This window comes from Leptopilina heterotoma, unplaced genomic scaffold (assembly GCF_015476425.1).
Source record: "Leptopilina heterotoma isolate Lh14 unplaced genomic scaffold, ASM1547642v1 Lhet_42, whole genome shotgun sequence".
NCBI lineage: Eukaryota > Metazoa > Arthropoda > Insecta > Hymenoptera > Figitidae > Leptopilina > Leptopilina heterotoma.
In genome coordinates, this window is record NW_025111078.1 from 1614933 (window position 1) to 1630168 (window position 15236).

General features: G+C 31.9%; 1 protein-coding gene across 6 annotated transcripts in view; it reads right to left on the reverse strand.

Annotated features, from left to right (window-relative positions):
• Positions 1-1840: 1840 nt before the first annotated feature.
• The window catches only part of LOC122506435 (lachesin-like), a 333080-nt gene continuing 319684 nt past the window's right edge, over positions 1841-15236 (reverse strand). For 4 of the 6 annotated variants that reach the window (XM_043618603.1, XM_043618604.1, XM_043618606.1 and 1 more), the window contains exons 6-7: positions 6090-6258; positions 1843-4542 (exon numbers count right to left, since the gene is read on the reverse strand). In XM_043618603.1, the coding sequence (XP_043474538.1) occupies positions 4451-4542; positions 6090-6258 (261 nt within the window). In that variant the 3' untranslated portion in view covers positions 1843-4450. Of the gene's footprint in view, positions 4543-6089; positions 6259-15236 lie in introns of all 6 variants that reach the window. The other 2 variants (XM_043618607.1, XM_043618605.1) reach the window with 2 other exon arrangements.

The following is a 15236-nucleotide window of genomic DNA, read 5'->3' on the forward strand; positions in this document are numbered from 1 at the left end:
TATTTCACTTTAACTTTCCTTTTACTCCACTTGAACTTCACTTTCATCCTACTTACACTTTACTATAATTCACATTCACTTCATTTTACTTTCACTTGATTTTTACTTCACATTCACTCCACTTTTATCACAATTTTCACTTCACTTTCACTTTAGTTTAACCTTACTTTCACTACACTTAGATATCACTCATCAAGTGAAGTGAAAATAAAGTTAAATATAAGTGAAAGTAAAGTGAAAGTAAAATGAAAATGAAGTTAAATTGAAGTGAAAGTAAAGTGAAAGTAAAATGAAAGTGAAGTTAAATTGAAGTGAAAGTAAAGTGAAAGTAAAATGAAAGTGAAGTTAAATTGAAGTGAAAGTAAAGTAAAAGTGAACTTAAAGTGAAATGGGAGTAAAGTAAAAGTTTGGTAAAAGTAAAATGAAAGTAAAGTGAAACTAAAAAAGAAGTAAAGTGAATGTAAAATGAAAGTAAAGTGGAAGTAAAGTGAAAGTGAAATGAAAGTGAAGTGAAATCAAATTGACTTTTAAGTGAAGTGAATGTAAAATCAAAGTGACGAGAAAGTGAAGTGAAAGTGAATACAAAGTGACGTGAGAGTGAAGTGAAAGTTGATACAAAGTGGCGTTAGAGTAAAGTGAAAGTAGATTGAAAGTAACGTTAGAGTAAAATATAAGTGAAGTGAAGGTGGGTTCAAAGTGAAAGTGAATTTAAGGTGACGTAAAAGTGAAGTGAAAGTGGATTTAAAGGGACTTGAAAGTGAAGTGAAAGTGGATTCAAAGTGATGTGAATGTGAAGTGAAAGTAAATTCATAGTGACGTGACGGTGAAGTGAAAGTGTATTGAAAGGGACCTGAAAGTAAACTGAAATAAAAGACACGTGACAGTGAAACACAATTAAAGTGAAAGTGAAGTGATTGGTTTTAGTTGTACTCAATCAATAAGAAAAATTCAATAAAAATAAAAATTCTAAAAAAATAACCTAAAAACAATTCGCTCCTCATTCACCTTTCCTCAAAGTGCGTACAATCACATATTTATCGTAAATTCAATTAAAAATAAAATTCCGATAAATATTCTCATAATTTCAATTGCATTGAAAATTTATTCTCCAAGTTTTATTTTGATTTTCAGGTTTACAATTAAAAAAAACAGCACCAAACGAAGCCGATAGAATTATTTGGCAAAATTTATTATTATTTTCCATCTTTTTAATTTTTAGGTGAAATTGAGAAATATTCGTATTCTGTTTAATTCCCTCTAAGCCCAATATATATATTTATATATTTTATATGTTTATTCCGCACACAATATTCGCTCTTTTCACATTCATAGGAAAATGAGAATAAATTTATTGATGCGATTTTATTGAAAAACTTATAATTTGCATATTGAAATAATGCATGTGTGTGTAATTATTCATATAATATTAAAAAAATATTCATTACATTTTGTCTTAAAAGAAGTAAAAGAGAACTTTTTTGTCACATTAATTTTTTTTCTTATTTTTTATCCGATTTTTTTCCACTTTTTTCGATAAAAAAGATTATTAATAGATTATTTTAGAAAAAAGATATGGTAAAAACTTTTTTTTTTTACTTGCAACTGTAAATTTAGTTACTAATATGCCTTTTCAGTCGAGTATTTAGTAATTCTTAATTTTTTTACACTTTATGTTTTTTTTCTCATCCTTTACTTTTAATTATGAGAAATGTTTAATAATTTGAAATACATGAGCTTTATTTTTCGGACGCAAACTACTGATTTAATAGTTGTGCTTTCTTTGTATTTTCATCATGATTTTTTTTTATTTAATATATTTGATGTGATCATCTGTTTTTGAATTTTTTTTCCAAAAACCTTTTTTTTAAATAAAAAGAAAGAAAACTTTTTACTTTTGAAAATTTCGAAAGTATATTTTATATTCTAATGTTAAAGAAAATAGAATATTGAGAAAAAACATAGGATGCAAGTCTTCATTTATTTAATATTAAAAAAAAAAATTAATATTTACTGAAGAAAAAAGTTTTTTGTGATATTATCTCCGCCATCTGGTAAATTGATACACTCGACAAAATCGTTAAGTAGAAAAAGAACTTGATTTTGCAGAAATGACATTTCAGTACACGTATCTATATATGATATGTTGTGCCAGGAAATGTCGTTCGTTTCACTCGAAAAGAGAACATTGAGTTTGTTAAACTAAAGATACTTCTTCATGATGAAATTGATTTCTAGAATATGCTTTATTTCACACAAAATGACTACTTTATGAATACTATTGTTATGAGAACGTGAAATAATATAAAGATCCTCAGATCTATTTTATTCACTTAATTTCCCCTGTCAATTGAATTTCATGCTATTTTATAATTCCAATTTTTCCCCCAAGTTAAAAAAAAGAGAAAAAAAATCCTTAAGTTTGTCACAATGGACAATTTTTGTTTGAAAATATAATGCTTAACGGATTAAGAGGAAAAAAAATTTATTCTACAATTGATTTTACAGTAATTATTGTTTTTCTTCATCGAGTTGATAAAAAAAAGAGGAGAAAATATTTTCCGATATGAACCGTATAAGAAATCTGCTTATATAAAAGTTTATAATTCGTTGATAATCCTTCTAGAGAGGTAATTATTTTTTTTTTGTTTCTATACATGATCTTTTTTCTCTCCGCCTCTTTTTTTAATGAAAAAAGATTCCTCGCTTTAAATATCGAGTGAGAAGCGACCCCCCACCAGGCGTGAGCTTCCCCTTCCCTACCTCTCCGCGCTCCGCATTGGTCAGTCCCCGCGCGTGGTGGGGGAACCGCTTCTCCCACCACGCGTCCTCTACCATTAAATAGGGGACACCAACGAAGCAAGACGCCAGTCTCATTCCATCTATGAAGGACGAACATAATAAAAAATTTCTATTTTGTTCCAGATTCAATTTTGCACCCTATGTATTGCGTGTCGCGAAGCTCTTCCAAGAAAAAGCACTTTACAAAAATGTCTGTAATTTTTTTTATAATATTTTTTATTGTAAATTTGTATTCTTTTATTTCAATATAAGACTAATAACATCAGGAAAAATTTGTATTTTTGAATAATTTGCAAAAAATAGTAAATAAAATTAGAATAGAAGATTGAGGATAATAAGCGATTCGATTCCTCTCCTTTTTTTTACAAAATAGCAATGGACGTTAATAGTTAGGGCGAGGGGAATTTACCGGAAGCAATATCTGCATTTGAAATCGAAACGATGTGCATTTTATATTACAAATTGTCCGCGGGTATATTTTGTCTGCATGAGATTTCCTATATTCTAAAATCGTTCACTCGAGCTATTTCAACTGGTTTTTTATTAAACCATCAATGAACGCGTATTGAAATCTGAGAAATAAGGTAACATGCAATTTTCCCCAGACATAACAATTTTCATCATATTTTTCTCCCTTTTTAATCACATTATTTCCGAATATCATCAAAAATTATTTCCATCTGGAGAAAAAAATTTCTTCAACATTTAAAGCATAACATTTTAGTTATTTATTTAAAAAGTGGGAAATTCAGTTTAACTTTTCGAAAATTATTAAATACCGTACATTCTATACTATAACTGTACAATATTTACCGCTGTAAATTTTGGCAATTTAAATTTCACTCTAAATTGAAACTAAAATTGGAAATTCAAATTTCTAGTGGATAATGAACGTGAAATGAGACTAGTTTAAAGTTATAATGAAAATTAAACGTACGGGGATTTAAAAAAAAATTCTTTGGTGAGGAATTAGGAGACATTAAATTTTGAAAATGTAGTGACGGTAAATTATATTGTAAATTTTTGAGATAAAACTTGTTTAATTTAGATTCAATTTATTTAGAGGAAGAATTTTTTAAAAGAGAATGTGTCTTTACGTTGGATTACTTGAATATACAGATGATCACATCAAAGGGGAACTCTCAACTCGATTCACACTGACATTGCCGAATGACAAAGGCGTTGGCATCTAAGTGTAAATCATTGGTTTGGAATTTGGAATTTCCCGGGGAATTTCTCATGACCATGGTAACACTGACAATAGCCATTGTGAATCGAATATGACAAGAGTCCATTCCTATAGCTCACGGCTGCTCATGACAGTGACTTAACGGCAGTTTATAAGATTCGAGCTTACAATTGTGTTTCAATGCAAGAAATAAATCGTCGCTAAAGGGCTTCTTCCTTCACATTGATATATATATATATTTTACCTTTTTCTTCACTTTTATATTTTCTTTCCCGTATGTTTCTTCCTTTTTGTTGAAGAAATAAAAAAAATGCGAAAAGTAAATGATAACTAAAGAGATGATTGTTTGAGGTGAAAAGTTGAAGTATAAAAAACGTGGCGTACAGAAGGCTCTCTTCTCGTTTTCTTTTTTTTTGAGGATGACTCGTGATAACTCGATAGATTGATATGATCGAGGTTCGATTAGTAAAGAAGTAGACATAGACAGAGGAGGAGTGAGTAGAGCCTCGGTTGTTTTGCTTGACCACCGTGTTGCATTGCCGCAGGATACTCTCCTGAAACAAGGGATGACACTTAAGTTTTCCGCAGAAGGGAACGTTTTGTTTTTAAGGGGTTACAAGCTAAAATTATTATTTTGTTTATTCCTTTGGATTAATTACAGGATAATCTATTATATTAAGGAATATTTTTTCTTTTTTTCATTTTAAATGATCCGGTCCAGAAATATCCTGCTCAACGCAAGATGCTTCGCTTCGGAGGAGCGAACCCTTTAGTTGGAAACATATTTAATTAAAATTCTCAATTCTAAACATTCTAATCAATTCCTAAATATCGCTTGTCTTTTCTTAATATTTTAGAGGAGCAGCCAGGCGCTTAAATAAATTAAAAGAAAGATCGCCTTTATAATTTTTCGCTACCGCAGTTGTTTCCCCCAATTCTGAGTTTACATAATTTATTAATCAAACCGGTGGTGGCGACAGATTATAATTTCTTTTGCTGCCTAACTGATAGGCTTATAATTTTAAGGGGTCCTAGTCGCCATTTAGCAGAAGACAAAAGCAGATTTCGAGTTAACTAAGCCCCTTAGCAGAAAATAAACTTTTTTTTATAGTTTAAGTGCTAGTGACAGTAAAAGTATTTTTGGATGTAGAAACTTTGTTAAGGACTATGCAGAAAGTTTTAACTTCCATAAAATATTAATTAGAATAAAATCTCTTCATGGTTCTTTACCATTTGATAAAACAATAATAAAGTTCAACAGGTGTTGGAAGATGTGCTTGTAAAACAGAAAGCAGACAGTCCTGGAAGGAGGAATAAAGTTCGCAGTTGTAGTCACCGACCTAGAAGAGACAGATAGGCTGGGAGAGTTGTTATTCTAAGGTCTTATGTTATGCCAAATTAGAAAGAGAGTTATGGTAACTAGATGTTATCTGCACCTGGATTATTCCAGGGACTCAGGGGACTTCGATACTGACCCAGAGTTAACGATGATCCAATCATCAATAACATTCTGTTGGATCTAGTGTCCTGACTTTCCAAACACTTCTTCTAATGTTTGCTGAACGACTTCATCTTGGGTAAGGTAATCCAACTCGCGGATTATAAATTCTACTATTTTTTACTCTTTCATTTTATTTTTATGATCTCTGATCTTGGGACTCGAGTCTAGCATCCCGTGGTGGTCCCGGGAGCAGAATAGACCACCAGTAATCTACTGCGTGTCGTAAGAGGCGACTAATGGGAATTCGGAGATCTTCTACTGATCTCCGAATCTGAGATCCTCACTGTATAGTTAGACTACGGTCTGGAAGCAGAACCTCCGCGAGGTTTCCGCTGGTAGTGCACGAGGCTTGTCCTCAATAATCGTTTTTCGGGATCAGAACGACTGCAACTAACTGCTTCTCCATTTCATCTGCCACCTAAGTTAATCTTCCTAGATCCGTTAGGGGTCCTAGTGGCAAATAGTAGACTAACTGAAAAACCCCACGCAAAACCTAGACGACCCTAGACGTGGCCTTTTAAACGAAGTCTAGACTCTAGGAGTGTGTACATTTATTCTTTAACTAGAAAATAAAGTCTTATTAAAAAAGAAGTTCCTCACCATTGAGTACGTGAACGGTGATCGACTTCGGTTGAGCATTACTTGGATTACATGTATATCGACCTGAGTCTGACGGTTTGGCTCTTTGCACCAATAGGAAGCTCGTGGTGCTGTCACCTTTCTCCGTCACTACGGAAACGCCACCCCTCGTCGAATCGTAGCTGATTATCTGTAAAAAATCAGAAACATTCTTCAATATTCTTTTTTAGACTCAAGGGTCTTAGTTAATTTAATCAGTAGGCTCCCTTTCATCACTCTTCTCCCATATTTATCAAAATATAAAAATCAATAAATTATTTCCCCTCAAGAATAATTAGAATCAAATCTAAAATATTTTTTGAAAGTATAATTAATATCATATGTTTGAGTGGTGGCCCGATGAAGACTCTCTAAAATTGTATCTATATCCATAGAGTTGCATGCTGCATACAAGGTTCCTTTAGTGCATGCTTACGTGAGCCAAGACTTGGCGAGAACTCTGTTTTAATCTTCAATTAATTTGATGAGAAAACTTAAAGTTTAGTCCGCAATGGTTTGATAAGCAAATCTACACCAATTACACAATTGAGTTTTACGTTTGTTTTTAATTTAAAGTTTGATATTTCTTTACCTCTAATTACTCAACATAGAAGAAAAGTTTAAAATGTAATCAATATACCCTAATTAAATTTCATTTTTTCTTTCTTTTTCTCCTGTTATAAATAATTATTAAATATTTCAATTAACGTACGAATGTTTAAATACTAAATTTGTAATTGTATAATTCTAAGAGAATGAAACTTTTTGTAAAAAGGTAATCTTATGGTAATATTTTGAAAATAAAGAACAAACTCTTTAAATAAGTTTCTTCCTTGTTTTTCAATTCATTTCCTTCATTCTCATCCCTATTTTCTTTGTGGATTTTTTTCCAAGGCAAGGGGTCCTCATTTGGGTTGCTAAATTCATTTCTAAACCTGAAGCTGAAAAGCTTTTCCGAACTTTTCGTCCGAACGTTCTTTTTCTTTTTTCTCATGAAGTGACTCGTGGTTTCCGTTTCGCTACGTAAATTACAGATTTCACTTAAAGCTTTAAGTTTACGTGTAACACTACAACGAGAGAAATATATTTTTACAAAAACCTTTCAGCAAAGTTTTATTATGATAATATTCACCACATTGTAAAATCAAGTTTACTTTAACTTTTACTAAAAGTAAATTCGTATTGTCAGTTTCACCTTGTTGAATTAGCCTTTTTTTTTAAAAAAATAGAAACTCCCCAAAAGTCTAACATTTTTTTTATTATAATTGCCAAAGTTTAAAATCTGTACCAGGAGGTAATAAAGATAATAACCAACAAAAAATAATTCCTCTACCCGATCTTGCATAATTTTTCGTCTAAAAATTTCTGCAATTGTACAAATTTTGCAAAGGCGAAATCGTGTCACGAAAAGAAAAACTTTTATTCTACTTAATTTGCAAACTCTGCAATTACATTTAATCACTTTGGCTTGCTTCCGAGTTAACAAAGAATAGTAAGCTACTTTAAAAAGCAATTACGGATTTCAAACCTCTTCAGTAACAACATGAGTGTCAGATTATACGCATGAAATGAATTCACTGGAAAATCTATAAAAATATGTAACTTAGTAAAAAAAAAAATATTATAGTATTAATTATATCCATCGTTATTGGACTAATGATAAAAATTACTCTATTTTTTAATGACAATAATATTATAATAATTTCTCCAATTTAAATTAAATCTACTTTAATACAAAATCCTTTTATAATAATGTTGGAAACTTTTTATATTAATGCGACTTTTTTACCTCTGGAGTTGAATTATTACAAATAAAATGGAAAGAATAAAATATCTAATCTGTTAAAAAAGAAATATGCATTGCATCATAACTGAGATATTTTAAGAGAGTGGAAAACTAGAGCGAAGTTACTTTCAGAGTATTCTAATGAAAAATTGCTCTCATTGTTAAAATTAATAAGTTTCATCCTGCTGAGATTGTTCGAAGTAAATTAGTTTTTCTGACTTTCTGAGTAACTTAATTCAAATCATGTTTTAATTTTAATGTTATATAATTAAGATTTCTTAAAGGAAAAATTTGCCTTCATAGTGGATTTTATGTCGGTATTTTAGGTTGTTGCTTAACATTTTCAGTTTTTAAAATAATTATAACCTGATTATGAAAATTCTTTTCGCGGTTCCTACCACTTTTCACATTTTGGTATGGGTATCCCTCTATGTGCCCTTTCTAATCTAATCGACTATAGTCGTCAAAATATAAAGAATCGCTTCTCCCACCTACTACCCCCAAGTGTCTTCTTCGTATCAGTCCAGGAAACCCCTTCCAAGTTAGTTAGTCCAGAAGTCACCACCAAATCAACTTCGCGTCTTTTTCGTGTCAGTCTAGCAACCGCGACCAAGTTAACTAGTTGTGTATTGTCACCGAGTTTATTCTTTGACTCCAGTTCCAAAAATCTTTTCAAGTACCAAATGCATTCTTCAAGTCTCGTCTTAGTCAAGTTCATTTAAGGAGGTAATTTCTACTGCGAGGCACATTTCTATTTTTCTAAGGACTGCATTACTTCGACTTTAACGTCAAATCAATAATTCGGTCACTCTTAGGCTGAGGAGTGTTTTATCTAATTTACTTCAACACCTGGACTCCGAACCTTTTACTTTGGGTGGCCAGAAAACAATTCGAGGTAAATCTACTGCATTCTCTGTTTCCGCTAGACAACGTCATTTCTTCAACCTAACACTGAAGGAGGTATCCCTTGTTGTTCCCATTAAAATTCTCGATTGATTCCACAAAGTTCTAATTTTGTTTCAGTGTCCCTGAAGACATCTGGATCTACTCTTTCTCTCTGATTCTAATTGTAAAGGATTCAAATAAAAACTTTAATCATTGTTGCCCTCCTGCAACCTTGGGTACTCTCTGATTCTAATTGTAAAGGATTCAAATAAAAACTTTAATAATTGTTGCCCTCCTGCATCCTTGGGTACTGACTTTCTGTTTTGGTTGTCCTTTAGTGAAAAGCTCCGCCACCACGACAAGGTCTATCGAACATATCCATGATGCACATGATGTTTGGTCGAGGAAAACTGTGTAATGCATCGCACAATGTGATGTTTCCTTGTATCAAGTTTTGAATAAGGATGAAGTATCGCGTCAGGACTCGAAGGTGACATTTCTAGGACCCCTAAACAACCAAAGAATAATGCTCCCAGTTGTAGTCACCAACCAAGAAGAAGCGGAAAGATAGTAAAACTTAGGACACATAAAAATTGGTTTTATTTGTTGCCCAATTAGATCGATAAAAAATTATCCTAACTGACTAACGAAATCCCCCAACTATCTTAATTCAAAATCGATGAAACTTGTACTTAACTCATGACGTTACTGTTCCTCAAACTTTTACACTCAATACCCTAAGGATCAACATCTCAAAATTTATATTTAAAAATTTTTTCCTTCAAGAAGAATCTATTAACATAAATGAAATTTAATGTTTAGTGCGCTTCTTAAGGAGGATATTGAAAAAAATACAAATTTCGAATAATCTGTTTGAAGAGTCATAATCGAAAGTTAAAAAAAATAGCAAAGACGATATCAAAGCAGAATTTCGTTTGCATGCACGTTAAAAGAGATTAAAAATTACTCTTGTTTTAAAAGCTGTTTACAAAAAGATTGCAGCAGATAGTATTCGTGAAAGTAAAATAAAGTAAGTACACGATGTTCATAAATCTTCACTTATTTATCTTCTAAATTGAATGCGTTTTCAACTCTCAAGGGATTTTTGTCGGAAAAATTGTTTTTCATGGTGAAAGCAATTTTTCTGATCATTTTTTTTTTGTTATTGGGGTAAAATTAAAAAATACCGCTTCGGGTAAATCGATTTAGGAATTATTAGAAATGAATCTTTGTCAAAAACAACAACATCTTAGGGTCATGGATGGAAAAGAAAGTTTTTGTATTTGAAAATAAAATATGTCACTCATCGAGAGTTTCTTGTTTTATGCTAGAAATCTATTTACCGAGGAGGTTCTCTTTTTTATATACTGGTTCGTGTTAAGGAATATATCGATAACCTCAGAAATATACATATGCAAGGGTTGCATTAAAGCCCAGAAGCGTGCTAAGGGAGGATAACGATTAAGGAAGTGGAGCGAACAAATGCCATTTTGCGATAAGATCGCTCCTTTAAAATAGTAATTGCCTTGCTCGCCGTTAATGCGAATCGAAGCTTTAAACGAAGAAAAGGCCAACGAAAAATCAAAAACCACTTCGATTTAAGAACCGTCGAAAAAATTCCTGAATGAGCACTTTTCTGGCTCGAATGCCTTTTTCCAAGTTATGCTTCCGATATAAATTAATCACCCTTTTACAAGTTTGAAATCTCTTTTCCGGAGAATTGAAATAAATTATTTCCAATTAATCTCCTTTCTTAAGAACTTATCTTTCATCCATTATCAAATCTAATTTCATAAAGTTTTTAAATATTTTTTGCTAACCTTCCTATTTGAATTTTAAATATTTCTTTGCTAATAATTTTTAAATATATAAATAATAAAATGAGTGTTGACATTAAAGAGCGCTCTACTTTTCCTTACATCGACTTTCCTGTAAGGAAGATTGTATCTTAATTTCCCAGGCCTATGTGTTCTTGGATACTTTCATTAAGAATGAATCGCTTGAACCACGTCATGTAAACTTATAATTGATAAGCTTGTTTTAAAAAATCTTGAATGGTGTATTAAAATTATTTAAATTAATTAATACATATTTTTAATTTTTTCTCTCCTCGCATTTGCTAAAATTTTAATTTGATATTGAAACTATGAGAGTAATTCTCAAATTTAATTAAAGTTACACCATTTTCAGCTGACAATATCCAAATCTATAAGGATTGTTTCATATTAGTTGAGCCAGCTGACGTTAAGAGATAGCTTCATTATCAGTAAAGGATGACTTTCACAAATCAAAGAAATATGCGCACTATTTTTGCGAATACAATCAGAATCGTCCAATTTGGCAAAGTTGGAATAACCTCTTTTGGCTATCATCCAAAATTATCACATAAATGAAAAACGACTTTTATTTTTATATAATATTACTAATTATTATCCACAATTGTTATAATAATTTATTGTTCAAAATTATTCCCCAGATTCCAAAATTCCCTCTATTTGCGGTTCACAGCCGGCTTTTTATTAGAAGTACTCGTATTCACCTGGCCCTCTTTGGCCCCTACTCTTTGAGGACGCTTACTTTTGCCATGCATTTCTTAACGACAACTCAATCCCACTTTCTAATTTTATTTGACAATAATATTTAAATTGTGATACTAAGGATAAATTATTGTTCAAAGATATAAATTTGATGTCCTGTCTTCAAAAATAAACATATAATAAAATTTTCCCAAATCCAGGTACCTGTCCATGTCCGTAAACCCATTCTCTAAAGGGGCTTGAAACAATAGATGGACAACACTATTGTTTTGAACCAATCACTACGATAAGACGTTTAAGCTGCTTGCAGTATCTGATAGCAGGTCCTCCTCCACTTCCCCCATAAAATAAAACCAATTAATTAAAATTTATTCCACTTATTACAATTTTCCAGAAACTAAATACACTTCCCAAAAAAAATTCTCTTTGCAAATAAAAAAATCATAATTAAATTTTTATAATTCTTCAAGAGGATAAGATGAATGTAAAGTCAAATAATGATGGAGAAGGAATCCATTCAAATGAAAGCTCAAGAAAGTAAAAATGGTTCTATTATCCCACAATGTTAAGAGATAAGATTGAAATAAATCTCAAAAGCGCTGCAATTTCGTATTCGCGAAACCATTTAAATGTAAATTCCAAAAGTAACTCTGTTCTTGGGAACTAGTGCATTATTTTTTATGATACCTAGGCAAGTCTTAAAATTGTGCCATACACTTTCACCGGAAGTGCATGGCGGCGGCGGCGGCAGTATAAAGTAAGGCAAGAAACTTTACTAAAACGATAGCTATCGCTTGAGGCGTTCGAAACTTCACTAGAAGAAAGTGTTTTCCCTTCTGATCGATAAACTTTATATCTCAGGGAATTGCAATTTCGCGGTATTCCCCTATTTAACGGACTTTCCACTAACACAAGTCGACCAGTTTTGTAATTTGTTATTTTTTTTCAATTGGAAATTAAAAACTCTTAGGATTCAATTTTTTTAAAAGGGAAGATATTTCTTGGAAAAAAGCTAATAATTTCAAAAATCGATTATCTGTGTTGAAGGACAGAAACTTGGTTATCGAAAATCAATGGTAGAAAGTAGAATGGTAAATTTGTTTGAATAAAAAGTTGAATAAAGTAAAGATTCCGCAACACCCTGGGAAGCATAGACCAATTGCTATTTTGTGTTGCCTGTCAAAGTGCCTTGAAAAAGTTGTACATGGTCAGCTAATTAAATTTGTAGAGTCAAAAAATATTCTTGATCCACTTCAATCTGGCTACAGAAAATGATATAATACTCAAACACTTTTATTCAAAGTTACTGATTATGTCCTTCAAGCTATTGATCATAGAAAGGTAACTATCATTATTTTTTTTGACTTTAGCAAGGCCTTTGATATGGTACCACATAGTCTTTTGTTAATGAAATTAAAAACTTTTGGAGTGTCAGGTTCTGTTTTAAAATGGTTCTCATCTTATTTAACTGGTTGAATGCAATGTGTTGTTGGGCCTAATGGCGATAAGTCTGAATGGGGTCCTATTAGAACGGGTGTACCACAGGGCTCGGTATTAGGTCTTTTGCTGTTTTTACTCTTTACAAATGATTTGAGGAGTATTCTTAGGAACTCTAGGCACGTATATTATGTTGATGACTTGCAGATTTATGTGCACTCTAGTCTTGATGATCTGGAAAAAATATCAAACTAATTAATGAGGATGTTCAGGCCGTTTATGATTGGGCAGAATCCAATAAGCTTAAGATAAATCTCAAGAAAAGTTATTCTATGATTATTGGTTCCTCTTGGAATATCAAATGTTTGCATTTGGGTGCATGCCCTTAAATTAAAATAAATAACACTGTTATTCCTTATTTATTATCTGTTAAAAACTTGGGTGTCACTTTTCGTCAAACTCGTTCCTGGGATAAACATGTTGGATTAATTTGTAGAAGTGTTTATGCAACCTTACAACAATTCAAATCAAATAGAAAAGCTCTTTCTGTCCAGTTAAAGACTCAGCTTGTCTCTTCATTGATTCTTCCTCACTTTGACTACTGTTGTGCTGTTTATAATGATCTGACAGATGAACTAAATGATAAGCTTGAAAAACTCCTCAACTCATGCATAAGATTTACTTTTGACTTAAAAAGAGATAAGCACATATCTCCATACCGGAAAAGACTGGGGTGGTTGAATGTCAAAAATCGTCGATTGTTGTTTATTGAATGCTTGACTTATGTAGTTCTTAATACTAAAAGACCTCTTTATTTATTTGATAAATTTATATTCAGATATGAGGTTACTTCTAGAGAACTAAGGAATCCCAATGTCCTTATAATACCTCTCTGCCGAACTGAACAATATAAGAACTACTTTTTTTACTGCTGCGGATCTGTGGAATTCTCTTCCATGCTCGATAACTAGAGCGGATAGCATTGGTATTTTTAAATTGAAACTTTTTAAATATTTAATTGACTTCGATAATTGAGTTTTATTGTTTTGTGTAGTTTCTTGTATTAATTTTATTTGATTCTGTACTTATATAATTTATATTAAAATTTATTTGCGTTAATTTGTATTCTACAGTATATGCTTGTGATAAAACAGATTCTATTTCATATCATAAGTTTCTAGGAGGTTTAGAACTGAAATGTTCAGATATAAGTGTAATCTTTATATCATGATGCTCATTATATTAAAGCTGCAGGTCTTGCGTCTTTGTTCTGTAACATGATTGCATTATAATTCTTATTATTGTGATTCTTTTGGTTTAAAATTTCTTTTCGTGATCTGTATAATTCTCTACTGTTTGTATTATATACATATATATTGTATTTGTTGTAAATCAATTGTTGATCTCATGGTTCTCCTGGGACAAAATAAAGAAATTCTTATTCTAATAAATGTTTAATACAAAACTTTGATTCCTGATCGGTTTTCACAGTTTTGACCAGAGTCGTTAATCTTTGGAATTTATTGCATCCTTACTAGCATATTCATATTGGAATTTTAGATTCGTTGGTGTATTAGTCCCGCATACCAAGTGCGTCTCAAGGACTAAAGTGCACCTAAGAGCTCGCTCTACTTGAGAATATACTCGCTAGGATCTCAAATTATTGATTTTATTTAATATGTAAATGTGATGTTAAACTTTGGCATATTCAAAACTACAATTGTAAACTAGAAATAGTTATACCTCCTTCGTTACTATAAACATTAAATATTTAAGTAATATTTTTCTTTTATTTATGAACGCGTATTCTGCTAGAGTACTAGAGTTGCAAGTGTCCTGGTGAAAAGTTACCTTCCAAATTATACCTTAATACTAATTTTTTTTATTAAATATTGCTTCTATAGAATGACTGGAAATTATGAGGTTGTTGATGATGATGTCACTAATAGATATGCAAGCAGAAAGAATGGAATCATCGAATTCCAGAAGGGTACCCTATCTGGGAAGGCAGGAATTGTTGGGGCCCATAATTATCCTTGTATGAAAAGAGTAGATATGCAAATTAGGTAAAGGAAGACATTCTTATATTATTCGTTTTGGAAACAAGAATCTAAAGCATTTTGTTGATTTATAAGTTTAAGGAACTAGTCTAGAATTCATCCCATAATCTATCGTGACGAACGCGACTAAGACGCACACTCTGAGGAGATGGTGAAAGAGGAGCTAAATTTATTCAGGGTTTAGCTCGGTTCCTGTTAGTCCGAAGTGCACCTCGAGCCACGTCGGTAGACGAACTGATGGAAAATATTGTGCGTGCGGCTTATATAGGCGCGAAGAGAGCCAGTGGAGGGGGAAGGGAAGCGGCGCAAGTCTCATGCGCAGTCGTCAGTCTCTCTCCGTCTGCGAGCTGTACGCGACTACGATGGCTGTACTGTACAATGTATGCTATTGCTATATTATATTGTTTCTAAAAAATGAGTCAAG